Genomic DNA, 27989 nt, shown 5'->3' with positions numbered 1-27989 from the left:
CCAGATCGAATTGCGATATGTCGCAACGAAAAGAACGGATACAAGCGACCGGCGCGTTGTTATCCCACCGCCGAACCTATGATACGCACGCACACGAACGCTCAGAGAGAAAAAAGAAAAAAAAAGGAACCGAGAAAGCCGCGCCTTCCTGTCCCACCGTCAGCTGAGCGAGCACGAGAGGATCCCCGCGGCTGTTAGCTTTCATTAACCGTAATTAAGCTTCGCCTCGCGCGCACAGCACACGCTCTCCGACCCGCGTGCGCGCCGCGCGTGTGTGCCTCGCGTCGTCCGCTTCTCGCCCGATCATCTTTGTTGTCGGCCGCGCGGATCGAAGTATCGATCGATCGATTCTCTGAGGGGGGGAGGCGAACAAGCGCGTCTCCTTCGCGGTCCGCGGCTTCTCGGTGAATGCGCAGGGAGTGCGCTACAATGTGCCATACGCGGGATCGACCGCGCGTTCGTCTCGGCCGCGAGCGGGGAGGTCTTCGGTGCGTTCGCGATCGGGAAAGCCCGCGGGCGGCTATATATATATATATATATATATATATATATATATATATATATATATATATATATATATATATATATATATATATATATATATATATATATATAATAATAATAATAATATTTGGGGTTTTACGTGCCGAAACCACTTTCTGATTATGAGGCACGCCGTAGTGGAGGACTCCGGAAATTTTGACCACCTGGGGTTCTTTAACGTGCACCTAAATCTAAGCACACGGGTGTTTTCGCATTTCGCCCCCATCGAAATGCGGCCGCCGTGGCCGGGATTCGATCCCGCGACCTCGTGCTCAGCAGCCCAACACCATAGCCACTGAGCAACCACGGCGGGTTATATATATATATATATATATATATATATATATATATATATATATATATATATATATATATATATATATATATATATATATACACACTCGTCAACTGCTCGAGTGCGTTCTTATTTCTACTTGTGTTACGGCACCGCCAATCTCGCTTTCTTTTTCGAAACTTGTTTGCGTGCGCCGTGTGAGAGACCAGTTTGGAGCATAAATCGTTTCGGCTGTTTGCACACAAAGGCCCCGGGAGACTTCCGTTTTCGCCCTTTGCAACAACCATAGCCAGACGTGGCGTGTACGGAAGACAATGGCGGGACGCTATAGATCCTGCAATGGAGAATCTCCCACTTGCCATACTTTTTACCTCTCGCTAATCACATGTGCGCAAAAATGTCCGATGACGTGCGCGCGCACGCACGCGTACACACATGCACACACACACACACGCCCGCACACACACACACACACACACGCGCACACACACACACACACACACACGCACGCACGCACACACACACACACACACACACACACACACACACACACACACACACACACACACACACACACACACACACACACACACACACACACACACACACACACACACACACACACACACACACACACACGCCCGCACACACACACACACACACATGTGCACGCACACACACACGCACACACGCATGCTCGCAGAAACGAATTATGAACACAATAGAAGCGTGACGCGCTTTTCCGAACGAAGGCAGGTATTTCTGAAGCTGCAGTCTAACCTCCCCCCAATCTTTCTTTATTATTTGTATTTTATTTTTACTGACAGAACGCAACGAGGGTTCTTGCACGACATTGGAAAAAAGCAATGCGTTTAAAATATTGCTAGTAAAAAACAAATTGCGGCACGAGTTGGTGCACCTTTATAATAAAGTTTAGCACAAGCAGACAGAGATAAAGAATGGGAACGGCAGGGCGGTTAAGCATATAAAAAGAAAAAGAAAAACGAGAAGGGAGGCGAAAGTCGGCGGCAAATTCTGAGGGACAGGCATCAGTTTTGCAGCCCATCTCGCAGGTCCGCAGACCGCAGGAGGCGAACTAGCACTGCCTTAATAGAGCTCAAACGTCCGTTGTTATCACGATCTCAATATCGCCTTTCCTTTCTTTCTTATTTTTTCTTCTTTACAGTAGCCGTCTTCTGAGCATCTCTAGCGTAGTACACAAAACTTGCCTCTCCGTGTGTGCTATACCGTTGACCTATATACAACGTGATAATTCAAGCGAGTAAGAGACCATAGATGACTATTCGGGAACCGTGATTGAGTTGTATGCGAGTCCAATGTAAGTTCACGTGCTGTGGAGCAAAGGGCGGCGGAAAAAAATGAGGCAGCTAGGACGATCGCGTTTGGTCCCATCCCATTGCTGTGTCGCCCTGTTTCGCGCTTAATTTTTTTTCGCGGAGCCTCCGATGGCTCCTCGTTCTTTTCGTTTGTTGATATCCACGTTGCTATAGTAACCTTCGGATAGGATGGAGGTCTGACATGCGTGCTACCTTCTCTGGGTGCTGTGCAGTGTACAAGCCAACCACGGCGCCCCTGGATCAGGCCAACGGACACGTGGCGGCCAATGGCGCGCGACCTGAGGACGACGTGGCAGCGGCGGCGCCCGAGGGGGCCGTGCAGCTCAAGCGGCGCGTGGGCCTCCTCAGCGGCGTCGCGCTCATCGTGGGAACAATGATCGGTGCGCGCGCCCGGTTTCTTTCTTGTCTTTTGTTTCTTTCGCTCTCGTCGGCTGCTGCTGCTCCGGCCGCGAAAAGGCCCGATCGGTGCAGTGCAACGTTAACTGAAATTGCCGTCGACTTCTCCTGTCCTTGCCCTATTCTTGTGTTTAATAAGTATACCTCGTCGGAGAAGAAGAGGAATAAGAAGCAACGCCGCTCGATTGCCTTTAATTCCCTCCTCGCTTCTCTCGCGAAAAAACCCGACTAGAGATAGTCCACTTGTTCACCGTGAGTGTGGCTCCTTGCGTGAATTGTATGAGTTGGAGAAAATTGACGCCCGTGTATGCTCGTATTTTTTTTTTCGAATGGCGAAGTTATTATGGGGTAAATATATACCAAAGTAACTTTCCGGTATCTTTCGGAACATTCCACTCGCTGCGCGCTATGTCCCAGTAAATGGACAAGATCTGATTTCTCGTGTATATACAGGGTGTTTCAGCGAACACTTTCAAATTTTTTTTAAAGGTTGCCTGTGGCAGATAGCTCAATTCTAATTTATGAACCGGTCTATTCGAAGCGACGGGCACTACTTGCAAAAAAAAAAAAAAAAATTTCAATGCAAAATTGTCTAATTAACAAGAATTCACTAAATAACTTTTTAGCTAGTTATCTTACGACCAATATTGCAATTTACCAATTCTAGCAGTTGACTTCGCACGGCGGATGCACTTGGAACGAATTCTTAGGACGACACCACTTTCGAGATATAAATTCCCGAACTTTGCGGAGAAATGCATTGGCGTTCCAGTTAATTACCAAAACGTCGTTTCATGCACTGAAGCACACAAGTAACTGGAACGCCAATGCACTTCTCCGCACAGTTCGGGAATTCATATCTCGAAACTGGTGTCATCTTGAAAGTTCGTTCCAAGTGGATCCACCTTGCGAACTCCTCGGCTACAACTTGCAAATTGCAATATGGGCCATAATGTAATTACTTAAAAACTTAATGAGTGAATTTTCATTAATTAGTTGAGTTTTCATCTCAATTTTTCGTGCAAGTCTTTGTCCGCCGCTTCGAGTAGACCAGCTCATGAACTAGAATTGTGATATATGCCACAGGCAAGTTTCTAAAGATTTTAGCAAGTATTCGCTGAAACACCATATATATATATATATATATATATATATATTAACGTTTCCTAGATCTAGCCGCACGAGCATCGAGTGACACTCTTGTTTCTTGCGCAGCACTTCCGATTCACTTCCTGAGAGAACTGCGGACAAAATTCAAAATAAATCAGAAAAATAAATTTCAAAAAAATGATACAGTAAAAAATTCACGAATTTCATTATAATATCATATCAGAGAACAAGTTTAGCTGCAAGTTGAGTTACTGAAGTGTCTGGAATCGTGAGAATTTATTAGAAATCGCTGATTACCGCACACCAAAGCACAGAATCGGAGACTCTATAGACCCGCCACGTGAGCACAACTTTGGCGAAATTCCTGGAAACCCGGAAGTACAAAGCGGAAGCACTGACGCCACTAATGATGTCACGCAGAAGAAGGTGGCATGATATTGAACCGGCTAATTAATGGAAATCAGTTGCCTGGCATAGACTGAACAGCGGCCTAGCAGAGGAGGATGTGACGTCACTCCCGCCTCTCTCGCTTCTTCTCTCTCGGCGCTCACCTATTCGCTCGCTCGCTTGGTCGCAACACCTGAGCGCGCGCGCTCGTTACATGCTCTGACGTCAGCCCCGGAGAGGGCACAGTAAAGTTTCGTTCGTACAGCAACTGTTGCCCCGCTGACATGGGGGGAAGTGAACCCCCTCTCTATACACAAAGCACGTGGCCAATTCGTGACACTTAAGAACACGAAAAATCAGAGCGACCTTACAGGCACGTAAGGTGCGCTTCGTGCACCGCTCGCTAGGGGGCTACGCCCCGCCAGGCGGCGCGCACTGCGCTTTCTCCTCGCCTTTCCTCGCTCCTCGCCCGCATATCGATCGTGCCAGGGGAAAGACGTTCGCTCGTTTAACGTAAAGAACACCGACCTCGAGGTTCGAGTGCCACTAAGAGACGGCTAAGTCAAAGATTAGGGTCGCCTACGATTTTAATTGTCAACATTTCAATTTCAATCACACCTAATTTCCCCTATGCTTTCCTTGGCTTCATTGTCTGTTGACTTTATATGGCCACGATCTCGTTTTAAGAGAACGTGAACGTTGGAGACAACCACAAAGGGCCACTATAGCTTGTATATCTGCGCGAGCTCAGCCGTGCTTAAATACCTTTTTGCATGGGCATCCGACGGTGCAATATCTCGCAGCTGAAGGAGATTCACTGTGCGCATCCTAGGACAGAAGAGATGTGCGCTTCAACTCTTTTCGGCATTCTTGTCAACTCCTTCGTGGCCCGTCTGCCCGAAACGGCCTGAATGCATAAATCGGAAAACATAAGCTATCTGATTCCGAGTGCGATCTACAGGTATGACTCGGCGTACGCCGCAGCATATCCAACAAGCTCTGAGCAGGCTCTGTCAGGTCCAAACAATTAAGTTCCGACAGCTGAAGGAGCAACCGCATTCCTGACGCATGTAACACGTCGTGTGGGACGCCGTGGCGCGTATACCTTGTACCTCATCTACTTGCCTGGCCCTCGTCGAAACCTTCACTCGAGGCTGAGATTTCCTATGTTCGGCCATAAGTGATCACTGCGTGAAAATACGGCACGGCAGTCTTTGGTCAACACCTGGCTGCTTGGTGATGACGGTGTAATATGCTGTCCTTAGTCTCGAGGTCCCGTTAGTGGTGCAAAATTACGAGGGCAAATTGTGAGGCACGACGGGACGTGCGACAAGTCTGATGTATGGCGGCTCCGGCTGTAGGAACTCGTAGGAACATTATGGAACTTGCTTGCGACTGTTAGTGTCGACTGGTCGCACCCTGGACGAGACGCCGAATCGCATACCACGAGTCTCTTCCAGATTATACGCGCTGAAACCGGTGAACCGCATGCTGTTTAGATGGTTTATACAGAAGCATTATACATCATTTGTAACCCAGGTCGAGCGCTAGCAGACGCCTTCCCATTCATTTTGTTGGCTGTCGCAATTGCTTCCACACACACGAATCCGACCCGCGTAACCGCGTGCGACCGCCCTGACGAGTGCGGGTCGGTGGGACGTCTGGGATGTTGGAAGAAGCAGGACGTTGGAAAGCGTTGCGACAGAATCGACCTCTATAGTACGGATGAGTTCGGTGGAGAAATAAAAAAAAACGGCGGCTCGAGCTGTGCCCGGGACGCATATCTCGGAGCGAAGAGCACAAGTGGTGAGCGAACTGATTTCGTGTGGCGCGACGCTCGGGCGGGCTACCTCTCTCGCCCGCTCGTGGAGGTGCTTTCGCGTCCATCGGCAGCAGAAGGATGCGCTCGAGTCGAGAGGCACCTCGAGTGCGCGCATGCACTTTTGAATCGGATAACGCGCACCCGGTTGGCCGTAGGCACTGCCTTCGAGCACCTTATCACTCGAGATGCCGAAGCCCGTATACTTAAGCTGAACATTGATAACGGCAACGCAGAAAGAGGATAATTGTGTCAGCGTTTGCGGAATAGCGTGATGCAAACGGAGCATATGGGGACGATGAAGATAATAACAGCATTAGTAATAATAATAATAATCGAATGAATTGCTGTGTTGTTTTGTAGCTGAGGGATTTTTCGTTGCAGGCACACTTCTTGACTTTTTAGCGACGCGTACATAGCCTTCTTCTTCTTTCTTTTTTTGACGTCAACAGGATTTTTAAGAATGATCTCCTCTGGCATGTCGCGTAAAACCACTAATTGAGCTGGATTACTCCGAAAGGCGGACATTACATACACTCGACATAAAAACGCATAATTGAATATTGAACAATGTTTAACTAATTCACTATTTAACCAATTACCTTAGCGCACAGATTGCAATACACGGATTGAAGACACTGACTTTACAAGACACATCCACTTCGAGCCAGTTTTGCAACTAGCAATGGTTTTAGAATAAGTTCTGACAAACTTGGGGTAAAAATGCATCGTTGTTCCACTTTTTTTTTTTATCAAAACATCCTTCTTTTACGGTGAAGCTAAAAAAAATACTGGGATACCAGCGTATTTTGTCGCAAGCTTTGGGAACTCATACAGTAAACAGTATATGTGCCGTAAAATAACTACTATGAAAGATAATTAGTGAAATTTTGTTAATAACTCATTTTATGTCTCGTGCAAATAATCTCAGCCTTTCAGTGCATCCTCCTATATGAACAACACATTCAGTGCATACTCTATCTCAATAAGCAGAACTGTGCTGCATTCCACGGGTGAATTAAAAAAAAAGTTCTGTTAATAATGTGATCAAACACCCTGTATAGTGAAAGCTGAAGGCGCACTGTCGCCAATCACAGATGTAGCCAGCTTACGTTTACAATCACAGATGTGAAGTAGAAGTTCTTCAGTTCGACAATGTGTATTGTCGTATCGAAGGTCTAACGCTGAAACCACCGTCTGCTCGAAATAAAAACAATATTATTTTGTGAAAGAAACAGGCTCTGCTTAGCAAACTGAACAAAAATCTTTATTTCGCGCCCTCATGTTGTGTGCCCCAGCTGATGTTAGCCAACCTGTTGATCAAACAAAAATTTTTAATGACGCTGCGCAATACAACTATGAAACCTACTTTGTTCGGTCGTCAGAGGTATGACGACCGAACACCGTAAGTCTTTAGATCGTATCTTGCGCCGTATTTTTTCTATTCATTCGTATTTTTTTTTATTATTCATTTCTTTTCGTTGAACATCTTGGCTAACGTTAGCTTGGGCACGCTATACATACTATGGTGGTCGCGCGTGGCTGTTGCAGACTCTCGAAATAAATGAAAACGTGGCAATAAAAATTTCGCTACTACCGCAGTCACAAATTCTATTGGCGCGTGGCGATTTCAGGAAATGAGACCGGCACGACTTTAAGTAAGGCTCGATGCATGACTTCCTGGCCGGGTCTCCGAGTTGCTCAGAGGAGTGCAGTGCACTTATTCTTTGATAATGCCACGCGCATCTCAGTGAACGCGCCTGTGTTGTGGCGGCTTCTTGCAGGTTCGGGCATCTTCGTGTCACCAAAGGGCGTGCTCGAGCGGTCCGGCTCCGTGGCGCTGAGTCTCATCGTGTGGGCCGGCTGCGGCATCCTCTCGCTCTTCGGTGAGTGTCCGCCCGGGTGTGGCCTTAGAGGTGCCTTTCTGTTAGTCGCGCATTTTGCGCTTTCTTTCTTTTAGGCGTCACCACGAACCTTCAGTGACGCGATGGTCGCTGGAAGGCACAGCTGCGCATGTGCGCCGAACGCTCCGTTCAAAAAACAGCGTCAACATATTTTTTTTTTAAAGAATCTCGCTTGGTTTGCACTCGCCATTGGCCGAAACGACACGCATGGAAACCGGAAGCAGGCCACGCGCAGCCAATAGTTTTCTTGTGGTTGCAATTTGAGGCTGTCGAACACTGTCAATCGATACCTCATCTTTACTCGTCACCGGCCTGCAGCTTTTCACTCCTCCATCGAGAGACGGACATTTTATGAGAATGCGTTTTTCTTCTCTCTCGAATCTCCAGCGACGTTTACTCCCGCGGGACGTGCATGCGGCTACGTTAAATATATTGCTCCTTGTGTGCAGCTGCCAGCCCCATCCGCAGGTGCGCTAGATAAGCGGCAAGCAATAAATGGGATAACGAGCGGCCGGCCCCATTTGTTCCGTCCGGGGCGATGTCTCGTCGGTTGGCACCATCGCCATTTGCCGGCCGTTGTTAGTGCTTTGCTAGACAAGTGGTTCAACTCCCCGCGCGGACGGATGTCGTGGCAGGCAGCCCGCTCAGCGCGAGCATCCGTGGCGCGCTCATTCGTCCAGCGGCTTCGCTTCCATTGTCCACCGCAGGCGCTATCACCTTTCGTTAAATGCTCTCATCTCGTCGCCTTTTTTTTTTTTTTGCTGACACACCCTCAACAGAGGACTAAACTAGGGCCGCATGGTCCTCCAGCCTTGTCCAAGGGGCGATCGAGGGACACGATCGAATCGCATGAACCAATCTCGTGTGCCCTTTCTCCACGTTCTCATCTCGATCAACATGGGTGTACTTGAAGGATTGCGATAACTACCGATGATCCTTCGCTATACAGCGCGACAAAAAAGACCGCGTGGCTATGGCGAAGCTTGAAACTCCCGCTTCCGGTCTCCGTCACCACTCTGTACGGTTTAGACGCTTTCTTTGTGTTTAGACGTACGTGTTGGGAAAAAGTAAGTTCGAGGGATATTTTAGTGGGGCAGTGGGCTGCGCCGTACGGGGCTTCGCTTGACTTTAGCTGTGAATAGAAGTTAGGGGATTGATTCACTTCTCATAATTAATTATAGATGCGTATTATTAACATATAACGAGCGAGAATAAAATTATTCGTTTTTGTTCTGGTCAGTTGTTTTCAGTGTCAAGTCACCGACGGAATGGTTAAATTGCAGGCTATACATAAAGCCTGCCTCATTGTTGTTATTTTGTAGCGGCGCAAAACCGCAGTAACTAACTCGCGGTTTTCATCACCACATGTGTCGAGTATGCTGCCAGTGAACGTATATAATAGTTAAGATCTATCCGCTGCGATGAAAGCGGGGCTGCAGTTGAACGGAAAGTACCCCGAAGACTACACGCACAACTTTATGCGAGCGGTACTCTTCACTTGTCTGGCTCACGTGACTTCAACTGAGTTAATAAGCAACTTAATCGCTATTAAAGCATTACTCGATGCTTCGGAAGGTAAGGGTATATACACTGAATACCCAGACCCACGGTCTAAACTTCATGCTACACTTGAAACGAGGAAAGCAAAAACTGCAAACAGCTTCCCAGCCCTTACTGAGGACAGATATAGCGCTAGCGTATACGTGCGCGATTCGCTCTCTGTCCCGCGTAAGCGCGGGCGAGGTTCGTGCATATCGAGGAAATCGCGGTTTTTACGAGCTCTCACGAGGCCAGGAGGCGCGTGCCCCCCCGCAGGGTTATGGATTTTGTTCGTTCCCGCTCGCCCCGTGATTCAGCTCGTCCCTCTTCTCTGTTTTGTTTTCCTGGTTCTCCGTTTTCGCACCAGGCTAAATAAGGTGCTTTGCCATCAGTTCTCCCATTTTTGAATGCGCTGAGAGGTCGAGCGGACTATGTGCTACCAGTGTAGCGTTTTTCTCTTCTTCTTCTTCGTTCAGCTTTGTTTCCCCCGTCGAGACAGCGACAAACTTCGTGCACGCCGCGACCGCGTCGCAGCGAGGCTGTCTGCAAGAGTGAGCAACGAGTCCTCCCCCCCCCCCCCCTCCATCAGCGATGGTGGTTGGAAGCCGCATCGGTTAAAGACGACAGTTTACCGCAATAGCGTCCCAACCGTCCGTTCCGTTTGTTCGACCCTTATACTTGGGCTTTACTTAATTTCACCTGTTCTATTTGCTTTCTTTCTTTGTCTTTTTTTCTTCTATTATTTGCGCGCCACATCGTATACACGACGGGTACTCACTTTGCCAATAGCATCTAGCTAGGACGCGAAGACCTCCTGCTACTGTGAAAGCTTTACGCCAATGTATCGTCATATACAGGGTGTCCCGCGTAGCTTTAGCCAAACTTTAAAAATATACGAATGCCACGTAGCTGGACAGAACCAATGTAATGTTGTTTACCGTCGCTTGGAGGTACTAAGATTATTTTTTCATTCTGCATAATTAAATGATTATTCTTAATTAATTATTCAACTTCTCAAATATTGTAATTAGTTGAAAGGTGTAAATGATAAAATTGTGGAGCAGCATGATAAACCCCCATACAGCTTTCTGCTGCTTAATACGTGACACATAAAAGTGCTTTTCCGAGCGCGAAAGAAGCCCGCAAATGCACGCAAAATTGCCGCGCTACTGGCCGTTCGAGGTGCTTTGCATGCATTCGCGGGCTTCTTTCCCGCTCGGAAAAATACTTTTATGCAGCACGTATTGAGCAACAGAAAGCTGCACTTGGAGTTTTTCATTTCGCTCTACAATTTTCTCATCGACACTTTTAATCGAACTATAATACTTGAGAAGTTGATCAATTAATTAGACTTAATTAGCTAATTAGGCGGAATGAAAAAAAAAATCGGAGTATCTCCAATCGACGGCAAAAACAACGTTACCTTGGTTCTGTCCAGCTACGCGGCATTTGCATATTTTTGAACTCTGGCTAAATAAGTTAGCTGGGACACCTTGTACATACATGAATAAAGTATACAGCTGGTGCAGCCGCGAGTTCACACGCTAAGATGCGAAATGTCCGTGATAGAGGGGAGTGTGGTTCACTGATACATACAGACACATGTTACTCATTTTGACTGTGCTCATGGCACGCAATTTTGTAGGTGCGCCTTCATAAGGCGCCACCGCATGTGCTGTAGCTTATCTATAAGACAAAGTACATTGTGCGTATTACCGAATGTGCGATAAAACAGTCGAGTTGCACTCGTAACTACCTCTGAACGTAACAATTGGGCGCGTACGTGCCTTGGGGTTGAATATTCTAATATCCGCACCCCATAAACATGCCGCACGGTATATGCATGCTTACGCAGAGAGCTGCCATGACTCTGCGAGGTGGTGTAGATATGACGCGTAATAAATGGGGAAGCGTTGCGCGACAACAGGTGCGCTGTCTCTGGCCGAGCTGGGCACCATGATCCACAAGTCCGGCGGCGACTTCATCTACATCCTGACGGCGTTCGCGGGTGACCCTCCGGCGCGCGGTGGCCTGAAGCCAGTGCCGGCCTTCCTGCATGCCTGGACCACGGTGCTGCTGCTCAAACCGGCTGGCCTGGGCATCATGGCGCTCAGCTTCGCTAAGTACATCGTGCAGCCAGCCTTCCCCGAGTGCGGAGACACGCCGCCCGTGCCTACCAAGATGTTCGCCGCCGGATGCATCTGTGAGCACGCTGCGCTCGGCCGCAAACTGAACCGCCCTCTCTCTCTCCTGCGCCCGTGCAGAGTCTGTCCGCAAGGCTGTCTCGCTGCATTTTCTGGACGACGCGAATGTACCGCGCTGCGAGTGTTCGCGCTGTTTTGCAACATATGAGCAGTTAATTCACTTGCCAGGTTCCGGGGGCCATTCATGCAGTGAAAGAAAACGAGAGCTCGCGAGGATTCGAAGGCTCTCCTCGTGCATGGCCGTGACTTTCCAAAGGCGGCCAGTGGACTACTAGAAGCTTCACGCAGTTCAGGGCTGTAAAAGGCTGGTGGAATACAGATAAGCAGGGGCGAATTCAAGTCTCTCCACCCGCCGTCGTAATGGAGCTGAGGTTGAACAGCGCGAATAAAACAAGGGCACGAGGACATTGCGCAAGGACATTCGCGTTGTTCAACATCAGTGCTAAATATGAACCACCTAGACTTCATCAATATCTTAGTTGCGTAGTAGCTTTGGCGTTGCCCTGCTAAGCCCGAGGGCGCGGGATCGAATCCCGGCCGAGCGGTCGCATTTCGATGGGTGCGAAATTCAAGAACGCCAGTGCACCTTGCATTGGGTGCGTAAACGTATCGTGGTTTTGGGCACGTCAAACCGAGAATTTAATTTTAATTAATTAATCGAGTCACTCTAATGTCACATCCGTTGGCCTCAAAACTACACGGGTGATGAAAATTGAGCAGTCTTACCTTTGACTTGTCTGACGACGCACACGCACACACACAAAATGCTGTCCAAGTAAAGGGATTTAATTACAGCTGTTAATGTCTACAAACAACAGTAAACAAGATTACCTTCAATGCACATTTACTTTTAGTACAATGCTCGTCGCAGCTTGCACTTAACCATCCAAACGCAGCACAATTTATGCTTTGCATCATGACGTGTGCTTTTGCAGACTCTTCAAGGAAAGACGGCTGGAAAACCGCGGCAAAAGCTGTGCCCATGCATGAAGTGGTTTATATCGCACGCCTTTCGCAGCTGCGCGCTCGATATGTAGCTATACAGCCAGGGCTGCTCGCCTCCGTGCTTCATAGCGCAGACGTGGAGGGACGTCCCCGGACGCAGGTCTTCCTTTCTATTTTTTCCTTCTTGTACTGAGAAGCCTTACCGCGCGTTTAAAAAAAGGTAGCCTAATATAGGCTGTGATAGGAACACCGAATTATTAGAATAATCTCATACTTCCGAATGTAAGTGTTTTAGGCAGAAATCTTTAGTGAAAAGTTCGATATATTTAATTAATTATTTCAGCTCTGTCCCCCTGACGTCTGTGTTCGGCCTCGTAACTGTGTCGCCGCCGGCTGAGTTTTCTGTCGGTTTGTTCGCACACAGAACATACTACACGCGCAAGCGCTTTCAGAATTGACTCCATGATTGTTTCCTTCCAGTTTTTTTCTAATCCTATGTTCATTTAAGCGTTACGTTTCTGTATTATGTGTATCATTCTTGTCCTACATTGCACATTGGGGTGTCTGATGTGTTTTGTTTATTGTTTAGTTCAGAACATTTCCCAAACTGAAAACATTTTGAAACGTTCATAGAATTCACTATTTAACGCAGGAGGCTGAGCACGCGTACGAAGCTCCTGAAGCGTTGATTCCCCGAGCGGCCATGCATAGGCAACAGCAATACAGCGCTGCTGCCACAATTCGCGCGTTTGCTCCAGGGGATACCTGGCAGAGCCAATAGCAGCGCTGAATTTAAGCAGGGACTGAGTGCTTTGCAACTGTCTTGCATTGGCTCTCCTAGTACAGGGGAACAGAGGAGCCTGTAGTGCCGCGGAACCTTATCAAAAATGTGCCACTCTGAAGCGAAAGACAGTGAGCGTACCCACCTCCTTGCGCACAAAATATTCAAAGCACTCGTCTCACATTCCTGTGTGCTTTGTCGCTGTAACTGCTCGGATAGCGGGAGCCCCGACCCTTCAGCATGTCCCTGCCGTGCTGTTGGGTGATGGTGCGGCGTGCCCATGCACGAAACGCGAATGCGGGCATTCGACTGCGGGAAAATGGAGCGGGCGAACTGACCACTGTGTACCTTGTGCCACTTTGTAGGCCTGGTGACGTTCGTCAACTGCTACAGCGTCAAATTGGCCACGCGGATACAGAATATCTTCACCGTCACCAAGCTCGTGGCCGTGGCGGTCATCATCATCGCTGGAATGGTCATGATAGCCAAAGGTGCGTGCACCTACACAACAATCATTGGCGCATGCTGCAACACATATTTGGGCCCCAACACCGATTCAGGAGCACTTTCCCTGTTTTCCTGTGGAGAAACGTTACACTTGCTGCCAATAGAGATGCCATCTCGACCATGGTAACTCTTGCCGGTGGACTGTCCCACTGTGTCACGAAAAAAAAAAATTATGTACGAATAGATAAGTCAGGGCCCATTTTCACACACAGATACACGCAGCTCTTACGCTGGAACTGTCGTAAGAGCAGATGTCAATCGTGATGTTGTACATGTTCCCATACCGAAGGCAGCCGGCCGATAGCAAAGAGCACTCACGAACAGAAAGATTTGTGAATTCGGCCTGAGGCCTCTGCAGTCATGCGTAGGTTGAGTTGGCGCTCAAGACTTACGATTTAACGAACTGCACGGTTCTTAATCAAGGGGTCTAATTCACAAAGTCGTTTTTGTTTTGTGCGCCATCGCTAATATTATGTCCGCCGTCACAACTGGCTGCGGACGTCTCTTACCAAGCGTGTACGAATTGCATTATGGATGTACAGGCCCAGTTCCTCTAGGTAAAATTGACCAGTAGTGGGTAATTTTACCTTGGGAATCTTCGACCGGGATAATGTAGCGATTCTATTCAAATGCTATTCCTTTTCGCTCTTGGTAAGCGGTCCGAGCGGCACCTCACCTACGTTATCACCGAGATCGGCCGGTCATGAACGGTCGATGATAAGAAAGGAATATATTCGTACGAAAGGAATCTTTACACTATACTGACCGTGTTCTTTATTTATTTATTTATTTATTTATTTATTTGTTTATTTATTTCAACATGTTGCAGCCCGGAAGCACTATCCAGGAGTCGGGAGTACAAGATACAATGCAAAATTTTTGGTTCAAGATGTAGGAAACCTAAGTTAGCAGGACGCGCACTTCGATCTCTATCCACTGTACACTTTGTTCTTCTTCTCTTAATGAAATTTTAAAAGTTCGCGAAGATAAAGTAAAAAGCATCAGCATTATACGTCCCGACTGGTCTACAGGCCAGGAGAAACAGCAGCTGTCGCGACTCGCGAACGTGTGTGTGCGTCCGTGGGAGTGTGTGCGTATATGCAGACTTCACAATGCCAACTCACGAGAGCGTTTCGCAACCCGTCGCCGTCAAACCTGTACTTACAGAGAGTGCCACAAAGGATACGCGGGAAAGTAAACTATGGTATAACTAAAAGGATTTCGAGCATACGGTGGACTCGGGCCACCGCAAATCCCTTTGAGATTTTGCTTTAGATCATTCGATTGTCGAAATGATATAAAATATGGTTTGATGAAATAATATGACTAGGCTTACAAACTTACGCACACACGGAGAACGTTTCTTCTACTGAGTTGTACAAGAAACCAAATCATATTGGTTGTGGAACATGTTGAAACAAACCTCTGATTCCTTACTCGCCGCGAATTCCTAATATCCGTCTACATCTGTTTGACTGCTCTTTTAACAGGTGATATTTCGTGACAATTTTCTTTGTTGACCATACAGGGTTAGTTCTCTAAAAGGGTTTGTTCGGCTTCTTTTCATACGATTCTGGACGTAGTAAGCACCCGAATTTGGTGTCTCCATGCGTGGAGGCTCGACGCATCGAACACAATATCATCTTCTGAATAAAAATGTATTATAAAATGCTTAGAGGGAGAAAAGTAAGGGGATCCGGGGAGCTCGACTTTTTTTGTTGGTCACAGCCATGCGGAGCGGCGGCTCTGGCACGTTATCTTGCACTTTCTGAACTAGTTCACGTTATCTTGCACTGCACTTTCTGAACTAGTTCACGAGGTGGCGCCCTTCGCCATTAATTTCGCCAGTTCAACATGGCGGCGCCTGCACGTCGCTATTCGTTTTACTCTGTGCAGGCGCCGTGCACTTCGTGTAGTTCACAGCATTCCCTGCACCCTTCAGTGCAGCGTTCGTGCAGCGGGTGCCGCGTTGATTTCGCAAGAGCAAGAACTGGCGGGAACTAGTTCCCCAAGTGCAGGGTGAATCTAATTGACCTGAAACTTGACCACTTTGATTTCCATTGACGTTACTATTTCTACATTTCAATTAAACGTAACAATTAATTTCCCCCCGCTCTCTCCTGCTTCACTGTCTGTCTCTTCGTATGACTGGGAATGCTTAGATGCCCGACCAAAATATTTCGGGTTTGTTTGCCTGATCCGGAATTGCGCGATATCTGAAGGTGATGGTTTGCGGGATGTCAGAAAGAAAAAGTGGGGCTGGAGGCGGTGCTCTTAACCTTGAAACCGCACGACCAGAGGAAGTAGCCACAAGATACAGCGTTTCCCACTTCTTTCCGCCGCGCAGGCCACACGCAGTACCTGGCCACTGGTTTTCAAGGGACTACCTCATCGGTGTCTGACGTTGCCACTGCCTTTTACTCCGGACTGTGGGCTTACGACGGATGGTCTGGACAGTTTTGGCCATTTAGTGGTAGGGCTAGGCGCTATAGGCTTTTGCGCATGCTCACAAAACCAGCGTAGCTTGACTAGAGACCGCTTACGCATAACGTGAAAGGAAATGTGCCGGCAGGAAAGATAATAGGAAACTACATGAAGTATAAGACTGCCTTACGCAAAAACTAAAACGAGAATTTCGATGACTAATATCGTTGTTTTGATGTTCCAGGAATAACTTGAACTACATTACGGAAGAGTTGATCAACCCTTACGTGTAAGTGCCAAAATATTTTACCTTTAGCAATTGCCTTAGCGAATGAAGAAAAAATATAGCGGATGGACTACGCAAACGAAATAAAATGCAGTTGGCTACAGTGAAGGGTTCCTGTGGTTTCCCTATGTGGTTTGCAGCAACCTACCCCGCTCCATCCTGATCGGGATTCCCCTGGTGACTCTCTGCTACGTTCTCATCAACGTGTCCTACATGAGCGTCATGTCTGCAACAGAACTGCTCGCTTCCGAAGCCGTTGCTGTGGTACGGATGATTTTGTTTGCTGCTTGAAACTCGTTCGGAATCTCCGCAAAATACGCGAACACTCAGTCGACACGAGCCAAACGCGAGTGCGTTGCAGGTCGGTCAACTCGCCCTCACGTTTCTCGTGGGCTGACCACGTGGTTAATTAATTCCACGCAGCCGACGATCTGACCGGTGTTCAAGATGTGCTGCCGAAGTCTGATTTGCAATTCGATAGAGCTGGTAGATATGCACCTTGCCTATACCTATGCACCTGTCAACCGAGGTATAGTTTACAATCTTTAATGATAAGAAAGGCAGCTGGAGAAGTCGGCCTCAGGTGCATTCATCTGTCAGCTACTGTGCGCCGGGGGAAGGGGAAAGAAACTGGGACAAGATGAGTGGCGATGACGACAGAGGGAAAAGGCCAAACACATAACAGGCCAAGCCTATATGCACATGATCTAGAGCCCATGCTGGTACTGTTTAAAAAGTAATCTGAAGAAGGCCTGGATAACCTGAAAACGAGATTTACAGTCACGCCGCAGGCCCAATGTAACGTCCTCTGACAACGGCTTTGTGCAATATGCAGATATTTCTTTTTCTTCGAACACTATGAATGGCAAAAAAATCCACAAAATTACCAGATTTACGTCACTACAGATTAATTATCTGCCCAGGCGGACATAGTTCGTAAAAAAAGAAAAGAAAGAACAAAAAAAGCAAAGCTATTCGTTTACTGAAACCTAATTGCATTAATTAACTTTCTATAGTTACCAAATTTACAGGACATACTTATACTGGAAAGTTGAAGGGAATCGTCATAAAGGTTTAGTTCGGTGTCTTTAAATGTCAAATTGACAATGTTGATTGAAATAACTGTCATCAAATGATTCGTTCAATTTACCCGATTACACACGCAGTATACTGTGAAGTGCGGCTCGCACTCAGTAACCGCCCTGTGAGCAGGGCGGCGTAAAAGGAAGCTTGGCTGTACGGCGCGATAAAGTGGTCTGTCTGGTGCCTACTGCTAACTAACTATGATGTACCGAAGTAACAGCGCCAATCGGAATAGGTTGGTAAGTAGGACTTTTATTAATTCGGTTAGTTTAATTAGTTAAAGTTTCTTTTTTCAAATGATGTCCGCCTGGGCAGGTAATTAATCCGTAGTGGCGTAGCACGAATAACACTTGTACACTATTTTCTTATGTCTTGAAAGCGAAAAAAAAAAAAACTGTGGCTGTGGTACGGATTGCCATGGCATATAGAAACGCACTGTACAGATTGGCATAAATGCTGTGGGAGTGAGAATAGGTGAAGCAGGGGATGCGTTTACGTGTCGCAAAGAGACGAGACGTTTGCAGAAGGCATCTCTGAGCTCGTGGGAATCGGTGCATGTATGCGTGACGCGGGCGCGCGTAGCTAAATGCGGGATCCTTCGCGCATCGAACCTGTACACTGGGCGCTACTCAGCGACGTCGCATGACACCTACGAGTTCGTGAACGTCTTTGTTTTACTTTGTTCCTCCATTAATCATTGCAACTGACGCTACGAACGCAGCGGCACGGAGTGCGTATACAACCGTCCTTCTGGTGGTAAAAACGAAATGCGTTATAAGCAGGTTGTTAGGAAAACGGAAATCGTTATGCGGGCGCCGCAAGAACGTCGGCGCCGCGTTCCGCTTAAGCGGACCTGGTAGCGGCACTCGGTGCGCGAGGGTCGCACGCCGCAGAACAGCGCAAACAAAGGGGGATTGTGCGTGCACGCGATGACGCATCTGAGCTGCACGTGCCGCCCTTATCCGACAGTGACGTGGAGCTTGGCGCCTTGCTGCTACAAACGATGTATCGCGAGGGTAAATTAAGGCCCGGAAAACACACGTGTCACCGGTGCGCAGTAGTTGGACCGACCGAGCACAATGCCGCTTAGCTCGGGTGGTCTGACACGAACCGGCGCGTTCAGCATGACAAGACTTTTCTGTACCTTCTCGTTCCTCACAATCAACGTGCCCTCACAGCCATTCAGGCGTCTAACTTGTGCCTCACATTCTTAATGTTATAACCAAAGCGGCAGATATTTACGTTCGCGCACCATGAACGAACTCGCGCTGCGCGTCATGTTTACTGCTACCGAGTGCTTTCACTATACGCCTTGCACTTCCAAAGTGTAGCGAGCGCAGGAGAACCGCGAACTCGTTAAGAACTTGCCTTGCACGAACTTCAAATCGAAGAACGCGGCGCAGGCGGCGGACGCCGCACTGTCAACTCGAGGATGAAATTACTGCACTCGCTGAACTATATTGCAGCCGTTCTCATTGTCGGGTACCACACGACAGGTCTCACGCGAGAGACTTGTCGTGATTGCGCGAGAGCTATCCTTGACAGACGCGCCGTGTGTCTCCCGTGCAGCGGTTCGGCAACCACGTGCTGGGGCCGGCGGCAGTGCTCATCTCGCTCTTCGTGGCCGCCTCCACGTTCGGCTCTGGCAATGGCACCACTTTCACCACGGCCAGGTGAGTTGTCACCGTGACGCAGTATGTAGCACCCTAATTGGCACTGGTTTGTCCTCAACGACAGGGCACGCCGTGCACGATGTGGGCGGCCCGCACACCAGCACTCATTTCGTTCCCGTCGTGTTTTTGCGTGCATAACCCGGCCTTGCACACAACTCACACTCCCAATTACAGTCATTGAAAAGAAAAAAAAATATTTTAAAAAAAGAAAGAAAAATAGAAAGAAAGAGAAAAGTCGCAATTTCGCCCGAAAGGCGAAGCATTGATTGGGATAGCAAATTATGAGACAGCCATACGAAGTAAAGTTAATAGTTTTGTCAGCTGCATAAACTGTTGTAAACATTTGTTTTCTAACTAAATTAATAAGCATGTTATCACGCGCGCACACGTAAACACGAACACATCTAACTCGTTGACCGCGGACACTCGCTGTCAGAACGCTGGCGTGATACAGAGCGGCAGCAGCTGCAAACGAATTGTCCTTCGTGCTGCCTCGAAGCATCACTGCGCACATAGGCGCACGAAAACAGCGCATGCCATCACCTATCTCGGGCCGCCTAGCCTGTACGTGAATAGTGTACGTGAATATTGCGTTTAGTTAGGCCCCCCGTGAGACGGCCTGTCTGGCCGTGCCCTTGTGGAGCAATGTGCTATCTATGCGGCATACGCAGTTCGGCGCCTGAATTAATTTCAACTCTGGCCTATGCAAACGACTTTTCTCGCCGAGGTTTTAGTATGCAGCAACATCCGGCTGCAAATTTTCTAACTGCATTGGACAACGCGTGGTGCGGAGACGAGTGGCATGCGGGTGATTGCGCGCGTACAGTATAGCCTGAATTGAATTGTGGGGTTTTACGTGCCAAAACCCCGATTTGATTATGAGGCACACCGTAGTTGGGGACTCTGGATTAATTTTGACCACCAGGGGATCCTTAAAGTGCTCCCAGTGCACGGGGCACGGGCGTTTTCGCATTCCGCCCCCATCGAAACGCGGCCGCCGCGGCCGGCAATGGATCCCGCGGCCTCGTGCTCCGCAGCGCAACACCATATAGCCGCTAAGCCACCGCGGTGGGTCGTACAATAGCCTCTGGCTAAGTTCCACTTAGTGCCACCACAAGTGACACTGAGATGCTAGGCACTATTATATAACACTGAGATGGGACACTATCATATAAACACTATATCAGTTAATACTGGTACATAATTCTGCCGGAATTGTACCTGCATTTGACTGATGCAACAAGGATTGCTAAATATGAGGGAAAATTAAGGTCAAGGTTGCTATGAACTTTTTTCACCCAAACCGGCGGGGATTGGTAACATAAGCCTTACGTCTCGGATTTCGCAATATTATCGCATATTCGGGTCTTTCTTAAGGAGTAGAATTCCACAAAAGTTAAATAGATTGAGTATTATTATTTTACTTTAAAGGGGCTTTGTAACCTTTGTGCATTGATAAACCGCTATTAGCGTCGAGCAGACGCTGCCAAAATCACCGGGAGACATTGCGCAAATTTCAAGGTAAAGTCACTACGCGTCTTCAGTTTCGGTACAAAGGAGCAAAGAAACGCCGCCGACGGCTCGGTAGCAAGTGGCACATATTGGCTATCGACCCTGGAACACGATACATCTCGTTTGCTATGCTGTCCACTAGCTACGCGTTTCAACAAAAGAAGGCCTTGTCGGCTGTGTGTGTGCTCCATCGTAGTTTACAGCTGTGAATACCAGAGCAGTGAATGGCGGACACGACCTGACCTCCGTGTCTTCTAGCCACTGTGGTGTTGCCATGGCTGTGGGATTGCCAACCCTATGGCTGGGTTACCATGGGGTTGCCATGACTGTGGGGTTGCCATGACTGTGGGGTTGCCATGACTGTGGGGTTGCCATGACTGTGGGATTGCCAACCCCATGGCTGCGTTACCGTGGGGGTTGCCATGACTGTGGGATTGCCGAACCCATGGCTGGGTTACCATGGAGTTGCCAGTCACTAGGGGGTTGCCATGGGGACCACAAAACTAGATGTTGTGGTTGGAGTGCAATAAAGAAGTCTAGAGCGATGCATCACGGCTCGACCCCGGTCAGCAGTAGGCAGTTCGGCAAGCCTCGGCGTGTTGTGTTTTAGAGCTTTATCTGCGCTAATATTTTTCAGCATTTATAGCATCCGGGGCAAACAGGTCAGTGGTTATAGCGAGCGTTAGAAATAATGAGGAGGCGCTGTCATGCACAGGTTATTATGTAAAACATGTAGAGAGTGTACCTGTTAACTTCAGCCATGGTTTAAAAAAATTGGAGGCCGCTTAAGCTTCGCCTTCAAGAGTGGAACGCGATAGCGTTATCGCACTCGGTTCGCATCGCCCACTCATTCGCTCGGCATGCCCTTGAGTCGCACAAAGACAAAACGTGCCCCTGGTCAAGCGGAACGAACCAAAGAACTCGGTGTCTCGGAGGCAGATGCGATCTACGTGAGCCAAACGTCGTGATCGGCACGGACACCAGGGCCGCGACGCTTCATGAAGGCGGACGCGATCATTGGGCTGACGCCTCGATGGAATCGTCCTCTATTTCGCGTGGGAGCACCACGCAGACGCATTACTCCTCGCCAACAGCACGGCACACATCGCAGGGGACGCTTTTCCACCAGACGCGCTACGGCGCAGCGATCGCGTCAGAGGCGTCCCGCATCGGACGCTGCACCTAGAATCGCGCTGTGAGCGGAAAGAGGAGCCGCGTCGCCTAAACACGAGGGTTCGAGTGACGCACGCTGGAACTTGGAAGGGGAGAGAGCGAGAAAACTTATTAAATGCAAGGGTATTGGGGCATCCTCGCACCGGTCCCCGCACGGCCACAATGCGCTCAAACGAGACGAAGGGGAGACGCCGGCGAGTGGTACGCCACCTGTCGGGGCAGCGCCGTACATTGCGAGGAGGGGGTCTTCTGTGTTTGCCGCAAGATGGCTCTGCGTGCGCGCCAAGCGCAGAAGGAATGTAGCGGAAACGCACTTCACTACGCGTTTAACTGCGACTTCTTTAATTTACATGCTCATAATTACCAATATACACCGCAGTATAACTTTTTACGGCACGTTTCTAAAGCAGCACCGCATTCACTAGAGGCGTTTTTGTCCCGCTGTGAAGCATCGAGCTCATGGCTGAGTGGTAGCGTCTACGTCTGACACTCTGGAAGCCCTCGTTCGATTCCCACCCAGCCCATCTTGCAAATTGTTTTTATTTATTAATTGTCTTACGCCATTTTTCGCTCACGGCCGATGCCGACGACACCGGCTTTTCTGCGACACGAGCTCATTAACGCTTTCGCGTTAAAATGCTCGGGTGTGCCATAGGAGGATGCGACTAAAAGCGTGTTGATTGTTACTGTGTGAGGCAAATCACACAACTTCTTGTATTCTCTTCCCAATTCATAATTATCTAGAGTTCCATAATAGACTCCCGAAGCCTTCGATTTCTAAAAAGAATCCGCCTGCATTCCACCCTGTAAAACTTGATGCACAGCGAAGCTGTTGCCGACGTTAGACAAGACGAACGTCACGGGCGCACGCACGTGCGCGGAAGTGCAGCCTACATAATCAGTCCTCTACGCCCTCCGCTAAGCACAAGTGCATTATTCAACCAATTAAATGTTTTTTAAAGTAAATTGCGTCGCAGAGAGAGAGAGAGAGAGAGAGAGAGAAAAATTATAGAAAGGCAGGAGTACGACGTACACACAAGCTCCAGGCATGATAGTTTCGGATTGTAATTCGAATGTACTAGAAAACATATTTCTGTTATGTGGAAACTCAAAGACAGCCCTTTTCCAGCTGCCGTTTGAGGACTGTCTGAATGGCCGCGGCCTCTAGGTGGAGGTACGGTTTTTGGACAGTGTTTGCTATAATGTAGATAACGGTCGCAGCACACACTGTGCGACAGACGCAACTGGCAGAGCGCCCACGCATCAAGGACAGATACATTGTGAGCACACGTACGTTACGCGCGCACGCACATGTGCGGAAGTGCAGCATACATCCTCATTCTCCTGTAGGCCCTCCACCGAGCGCAAGTGCGTTAATGAACTAATCGAATTTCGCACAGTAAATTAAGTAAAAAAATTCCTAAAGTAGGACTTACCCACAAGTTGCAGACGTGCTAACTTCGGATTATAATTAGAATATATACGAGAATAACAGAATCGTGACTCGGTGACATCGCCAGGTGACGTAATCTTATGACTTCATTGCGTCATACGTGACGTCACGCAATGACGTATTCGTCAAGCGATGATGTCATCTGATGATGCCGTGTGATGCCTCTTGCAGAAGCAGCGCATAGAGCGCCTCCCGCCTCTCCAGGATCGGCCCAGATTTTTGTGTGAGTGCCGCGCGCGGACACGAAAAATCCCGATGAACAACAGATTCGCTGTACAACATCTAATAAATAAATTGTAGAGTGTTCTCAGAAACGTCCGATTCAGGAGCAGCATTTAAGGTCTTACCTATATATTATATGCGATTTTCTTGTTATGCGATTAGCATTCTTAAGGCACTTCACGCACTTCCCGGGGCTATCTATGTTTGTATCTATATTTCTAACTGTTTTGCCGCCTATTGAGGGTGAACTCCACCACTGGAAAAGCTGGCGCCACCGTCTGCGCGACGTGGCATGAGGGATCACGTGGACACAACGGCCGCGTCGGCTGCTTCGGAAGCGCCGAAGCGAACTGAAAACGAAAATTTAAATTCCCACCTGCACTGCGGTTCTGATTAAGTGGTGAGGTGTTCCCGCCTTGGGTATCTGCTTGGCAGCATTTGAAAGTACTATATAGGTAGTGGCTGCTTTTGGAGGTGTGCAGCGTGGTAGGATACTGCTCGGTGCTGAAGTGCAGGACGTACGCAAGGGAGCCTGGTGTCAGCCTTATTCACACGTACCCGCACAGCAAGAAGCTGCGTGAAGCTTGGATCGCGAAACTTAAAAGCGGCAATCAGCCATCGGCTACAATTCAGGTGTGCATAAGCACTTCCTCGAGGAAGATTTCTGCTACGGCGTCGGAGCTGCGATGTTCGGTGAGTAGCAGAAAGCGCGCACTGAGACGCTCTCCCGCTCTCGTATAATGTCATGAAGCTTTGATTTGTGAACTTATTGATGCTAAATACTGGAAAGTTCACTAGAATGGATAGGGAACGGTAAGAAGTACATTAAAATGATCATGGCATATGCTCATGTTTGTGTTAGCACCAAAGAATGAATATACTCAATAACGTATAACTATTCCAATCTGTGATTTTTTTTTTCAATCTCCTGACGGCAAATTTACGTAACCACCGCTACAAACATCCAGCGGTAACCCGCAGCGTCGTTTGAAAAGCCCAATGAAACGCGCTCCTCGTTTATAGGAGGTCACTTTTTTTTTTTTACTTTCAAAGCGAATAGCATTGCCTACATTGAGCAGATTTCATTATCGAATTGGCTGACAAAAGGCGAGGAGCACGCTAAAGTGGAGAGGGATTCGATGGGGCCGAGCCACTGCACTAAAAATCGATAACCGGATGAAGAAGGTGGTGCCGGCGTCTGCGATTGGTCCGCTTTCCCTTACTTAGCTGGCGGTGGCTGGTCGAAAATCGTGGCGGAATGCAACGGAAGCTTAAGAATGACGCTAAAACGGATCCTCATCAAAGAAGAGTTGGCAGAACGGGGTCGTAAACTTGCCTAAAGTGCTCGAAAGCGTTACACGGCCGCGCAAAAGGTTTTATTATACGCAAATAAACCCACGCTCTCCGGCAGGTGCGAGTAGCCAGTGCCTGAGCGATCGGCGGCAGCCATCTTTTTTTCCTTTCGGAACGGGACAGCCTGCAGCTATTCAGAAGAAAATTCAGTTTAGTTCAGCATATTAATGATCTTTAACACGTACACGTCACTAAGACGCGGTGATTTTTTGCAATTTTGTGACATCGCGTGACAGGTAGGTGAAGTGGGTGCAGCCCGAAAACTTTTGACCAGCAGTCGAGGGCTAATGGCGAGAAGACGTCGAATCAGAAATAACAATTTTTCTTTTGTTCGGTCCAATCATGCATAATCAGTGTGTACACGTCATATCAGATGGGGAGCTATCACGGTTTTTGTCATATAGGTCATATTTCCATCGAATCTCGGCCTAGTGATAAGGCATCGTACACTACTGCCCGAATCAGAAACCAGAACTTTTCTCAGATGATGCTTGCGCCACGAAAAAAAAATTCCGTGATCACTAGGGCAGCCCAATTTGCTAGATCGTCTGCATAGACAAGAGCACGAACTTCAGTGAATCATTTGAAAGCAAACGGAACCCGCTGAAACTGTACTCCTGAAGGATACGCACGCAAAGCGGTCCCAAATACAAACAAATCAGTGGGGAAATTGGACCCTCTCGCCTGACTAATGATACAAGATGAGTCGACTCTGGGAGCCACTAACTACCAGCTTAGTCGAGCCAATCGCACGCAGGCTTCTCGTGTGCGAACTACAACTAGTTCTTTGAGACTATTGGAGCGTGTGTCTCTTGCCTATTTCTCCACTTCATCCCTCGTGGCAGCCATGTAGCTACTAGCTTCGAGACGTCTGCACCACCTTCGGGGTCGGACCACATTCCCCAGTCCTTTCCTCGTAGCAGCGCTCACCAAGTAGACGCAGTGCGACCGCCTTTTGATTCCGCCTTTTTATATTTTCCTGTGCTGCCCTCTGCCGCACGCCCCTGGAAACGTTTTGGAAGGGTGCCGGGGCTTTCGCCGGTTGATTTGTGTACCGGCGCCCGCGCTGAGTGCGCGTCAGTTTTGCGTTTCGAGGATAGCGCATCATTATTAATGGCTTCTCCGGTGCAGAATGTCGTTCCTGGAAGCCATGAAACACTCAATGACAACTGTGTGAGCAGGCCAGAGTGCGCTGTTGTGTAAACAGTGCGGCCATGCGGCCGATAAAGGCACGCCGAGTTTCCTTCGCCCACACAGAGGCCTTGTAGTTTGTTGTCGAGGATTTCTGCACTTGGAGCTCGCTTTTTGTACTCTTTTTAAAAATAATTTAGACATTTCGCATATTCAAGAAGTGATCGAGTGCAGCCTTCTGCGCCGGATTTATCAAAGCGGTGCAGTTGTTTACATCGACATCTACAGACACAGATCCTTGTTAGTGTCAAATATTGTGGAAAAGATGCATCACTGATATGAAATTATGTCAAAACGTAGCAAAACATACATATCTGCGCATATGTGCCGCGTTGTTCCACCCTGAGTCGAGTCAATATGAGCGGCCGAGCCACTTGAACAATGGCAACTGTGATCTAGATAACATATTACGGGCTGTTTATTTATTGCTGATTTCCGCTTTTCTTTAAGAGTAAACTTTAGTTCGGGTGTTCCTATCTCAATACATGTAAAAGGAGTATTCGGTTTCCTCAGCAACCACTGCACCAAACATGACGAGGTTTGTTGCATTTAAAAGAAAAACTTAAAATCTAGTGACTGTTGGTATCGAACTTCCGATTTACGTCGTCAATTTTTTTACTAAAAACTGGCAAAAATCTAAAATTTTCAGAAAACGAAACTATCAAGTTTACAACTCCGTAACTCGGCAATGAAAAATGATATCCCAATTCTGTGAACTGCACCTCATAGTACATCTAAAGCTTACAAAATTGATATGTTACACATGAATCTAAAAAAAATAGCAATGTGTAAATACAGCTTTTTCAGAACCCTTGTACAGAACGTAGCAAATTCACGCAATATATAAATATACATATCAAATTTGTCCGCTTTAAATTATCTAACGGATGCCGCTTACGGAACCGCGATATCGGTTCTTGACGGAGAGCTAATCTTTAAACTTCGTGCTTCTATTTTGTTTCAAACTTTCGAATTTTTGAAAATTCTTTCAACAAGATCCAGGCCCTAAATCGAAATTCCGCTTCCAACAGTCAGTATAATTTAACGATCTCGCTCAAATGCAACAAATTTAAATAAAATCTGTCCAGGGGTTATCTCAGAAAGGCGTTTTTGCGTTTTACATGTATTCGAATAGGCCGCGTCGGAGTTGGCCCCGAGCTAAAGCTTCCTCTTATCTCCATCATACTTATTAAGCCCACACCACACGTACGCTTCAGGACGCGCACAAGCTCGCGTTTACGCGCCTAGCGCCTGCCGCGCCTCGCGAGGAATGGCAGTTTCCACCCACAAAGACGCGCGACAGCGCGCGCTCACTGGGCTCACTCACAGACGCCTTGGTAGACGCCGCTTCGTACTGTTATTGACAGTATTTCAAAATGCTTCGATATATATATATATATATATATATATATATATATATATATATATATATATATATATATATATATATATATATATATATATATATATATATATATATATATATATATATATATATATATATATATATATATATATATATATATATATATATATATAGCGCTGTGTCGTCATTTGCCGCTTATTGTGTACGCGCCGTGCGAAGTGTAGTTTATTTCAAATCGCCAAGGACAGAAATGAATTATCAGAGCGGTTTCCTTCGTGCTAACTGCATGCTGACATTTCAGTTCAAGTCCGGCGGTAGCGGGTGCGCAAACACGAAGGCGCCAAGCTTAACTTTCGCTGATCAGGATCAACATTGGCTCAAACTTCATGTGCACAACTTGATAGGATTGAAGCTTGCACATTTCAACTTCGAATACGCCTGCTTCGATTCACTGTTAGCGCGATT

General features: G+C 47.8%; 1 protein-coding gene across 1 annotated transcript in view; it reads left to right on the top strand.

The window, feature by feature from the left end:
- The window catches only part of sbm (L-type amino acid transporter sobremesa), a 136023-nt gene that overhangs the window by 90216 nt on the left and 17818 nt on the right, over positions 1-27989 (top strand). Inside the window, exons 2-9 of the mRNA XM_065442614.1 lie at positions 2409-2576; positions 7693-7794; positions 11279-11554; positions 13647-13772; positions 16136-16235; positions 16457-16501; positions 16639-16762; positions 19151-19254. Of these exons, the coding sequence (XP_065298686.1) occupies positions 2409-2576; positions 7693-7794; positions 11279-11554; positions 13647-13772; positions 16136-16235; positions 16457-16501; positions 16639-16762; positions 19151-19254 (1045 nt within the window). The remainder of the gene's footprint in view (positions 1-2408; positions 2577-7692; positions 7795-11278; positions 11555-13646; positions 13773-16135; positions 16236-16456; positions 16502-16638; positions 16763-19150; positions 19255-27989) is intronic.

The sequence above is a fragment of the Dermacentor albipictus genome, chromosome 1 (assembly GCF_038994185.2).
Source record: "Dermacentor albipictus isolate Rhodes 1998 colony chromosome 1, USDA_Dalb.pri_finalv2, whole genome shotgun sequence".
Classification (NCBI taxonomy): Eukaryota; Metazoa; Arthropoda; class Arachnida; order Ixodida; family Ixodidae; genus Dermacentor; species Dermacentor albipictus.
Note: the sequence above shows the minus strand (reverse complement) of the source record. Positions and strands in the feature narration are given on the sequence as shown.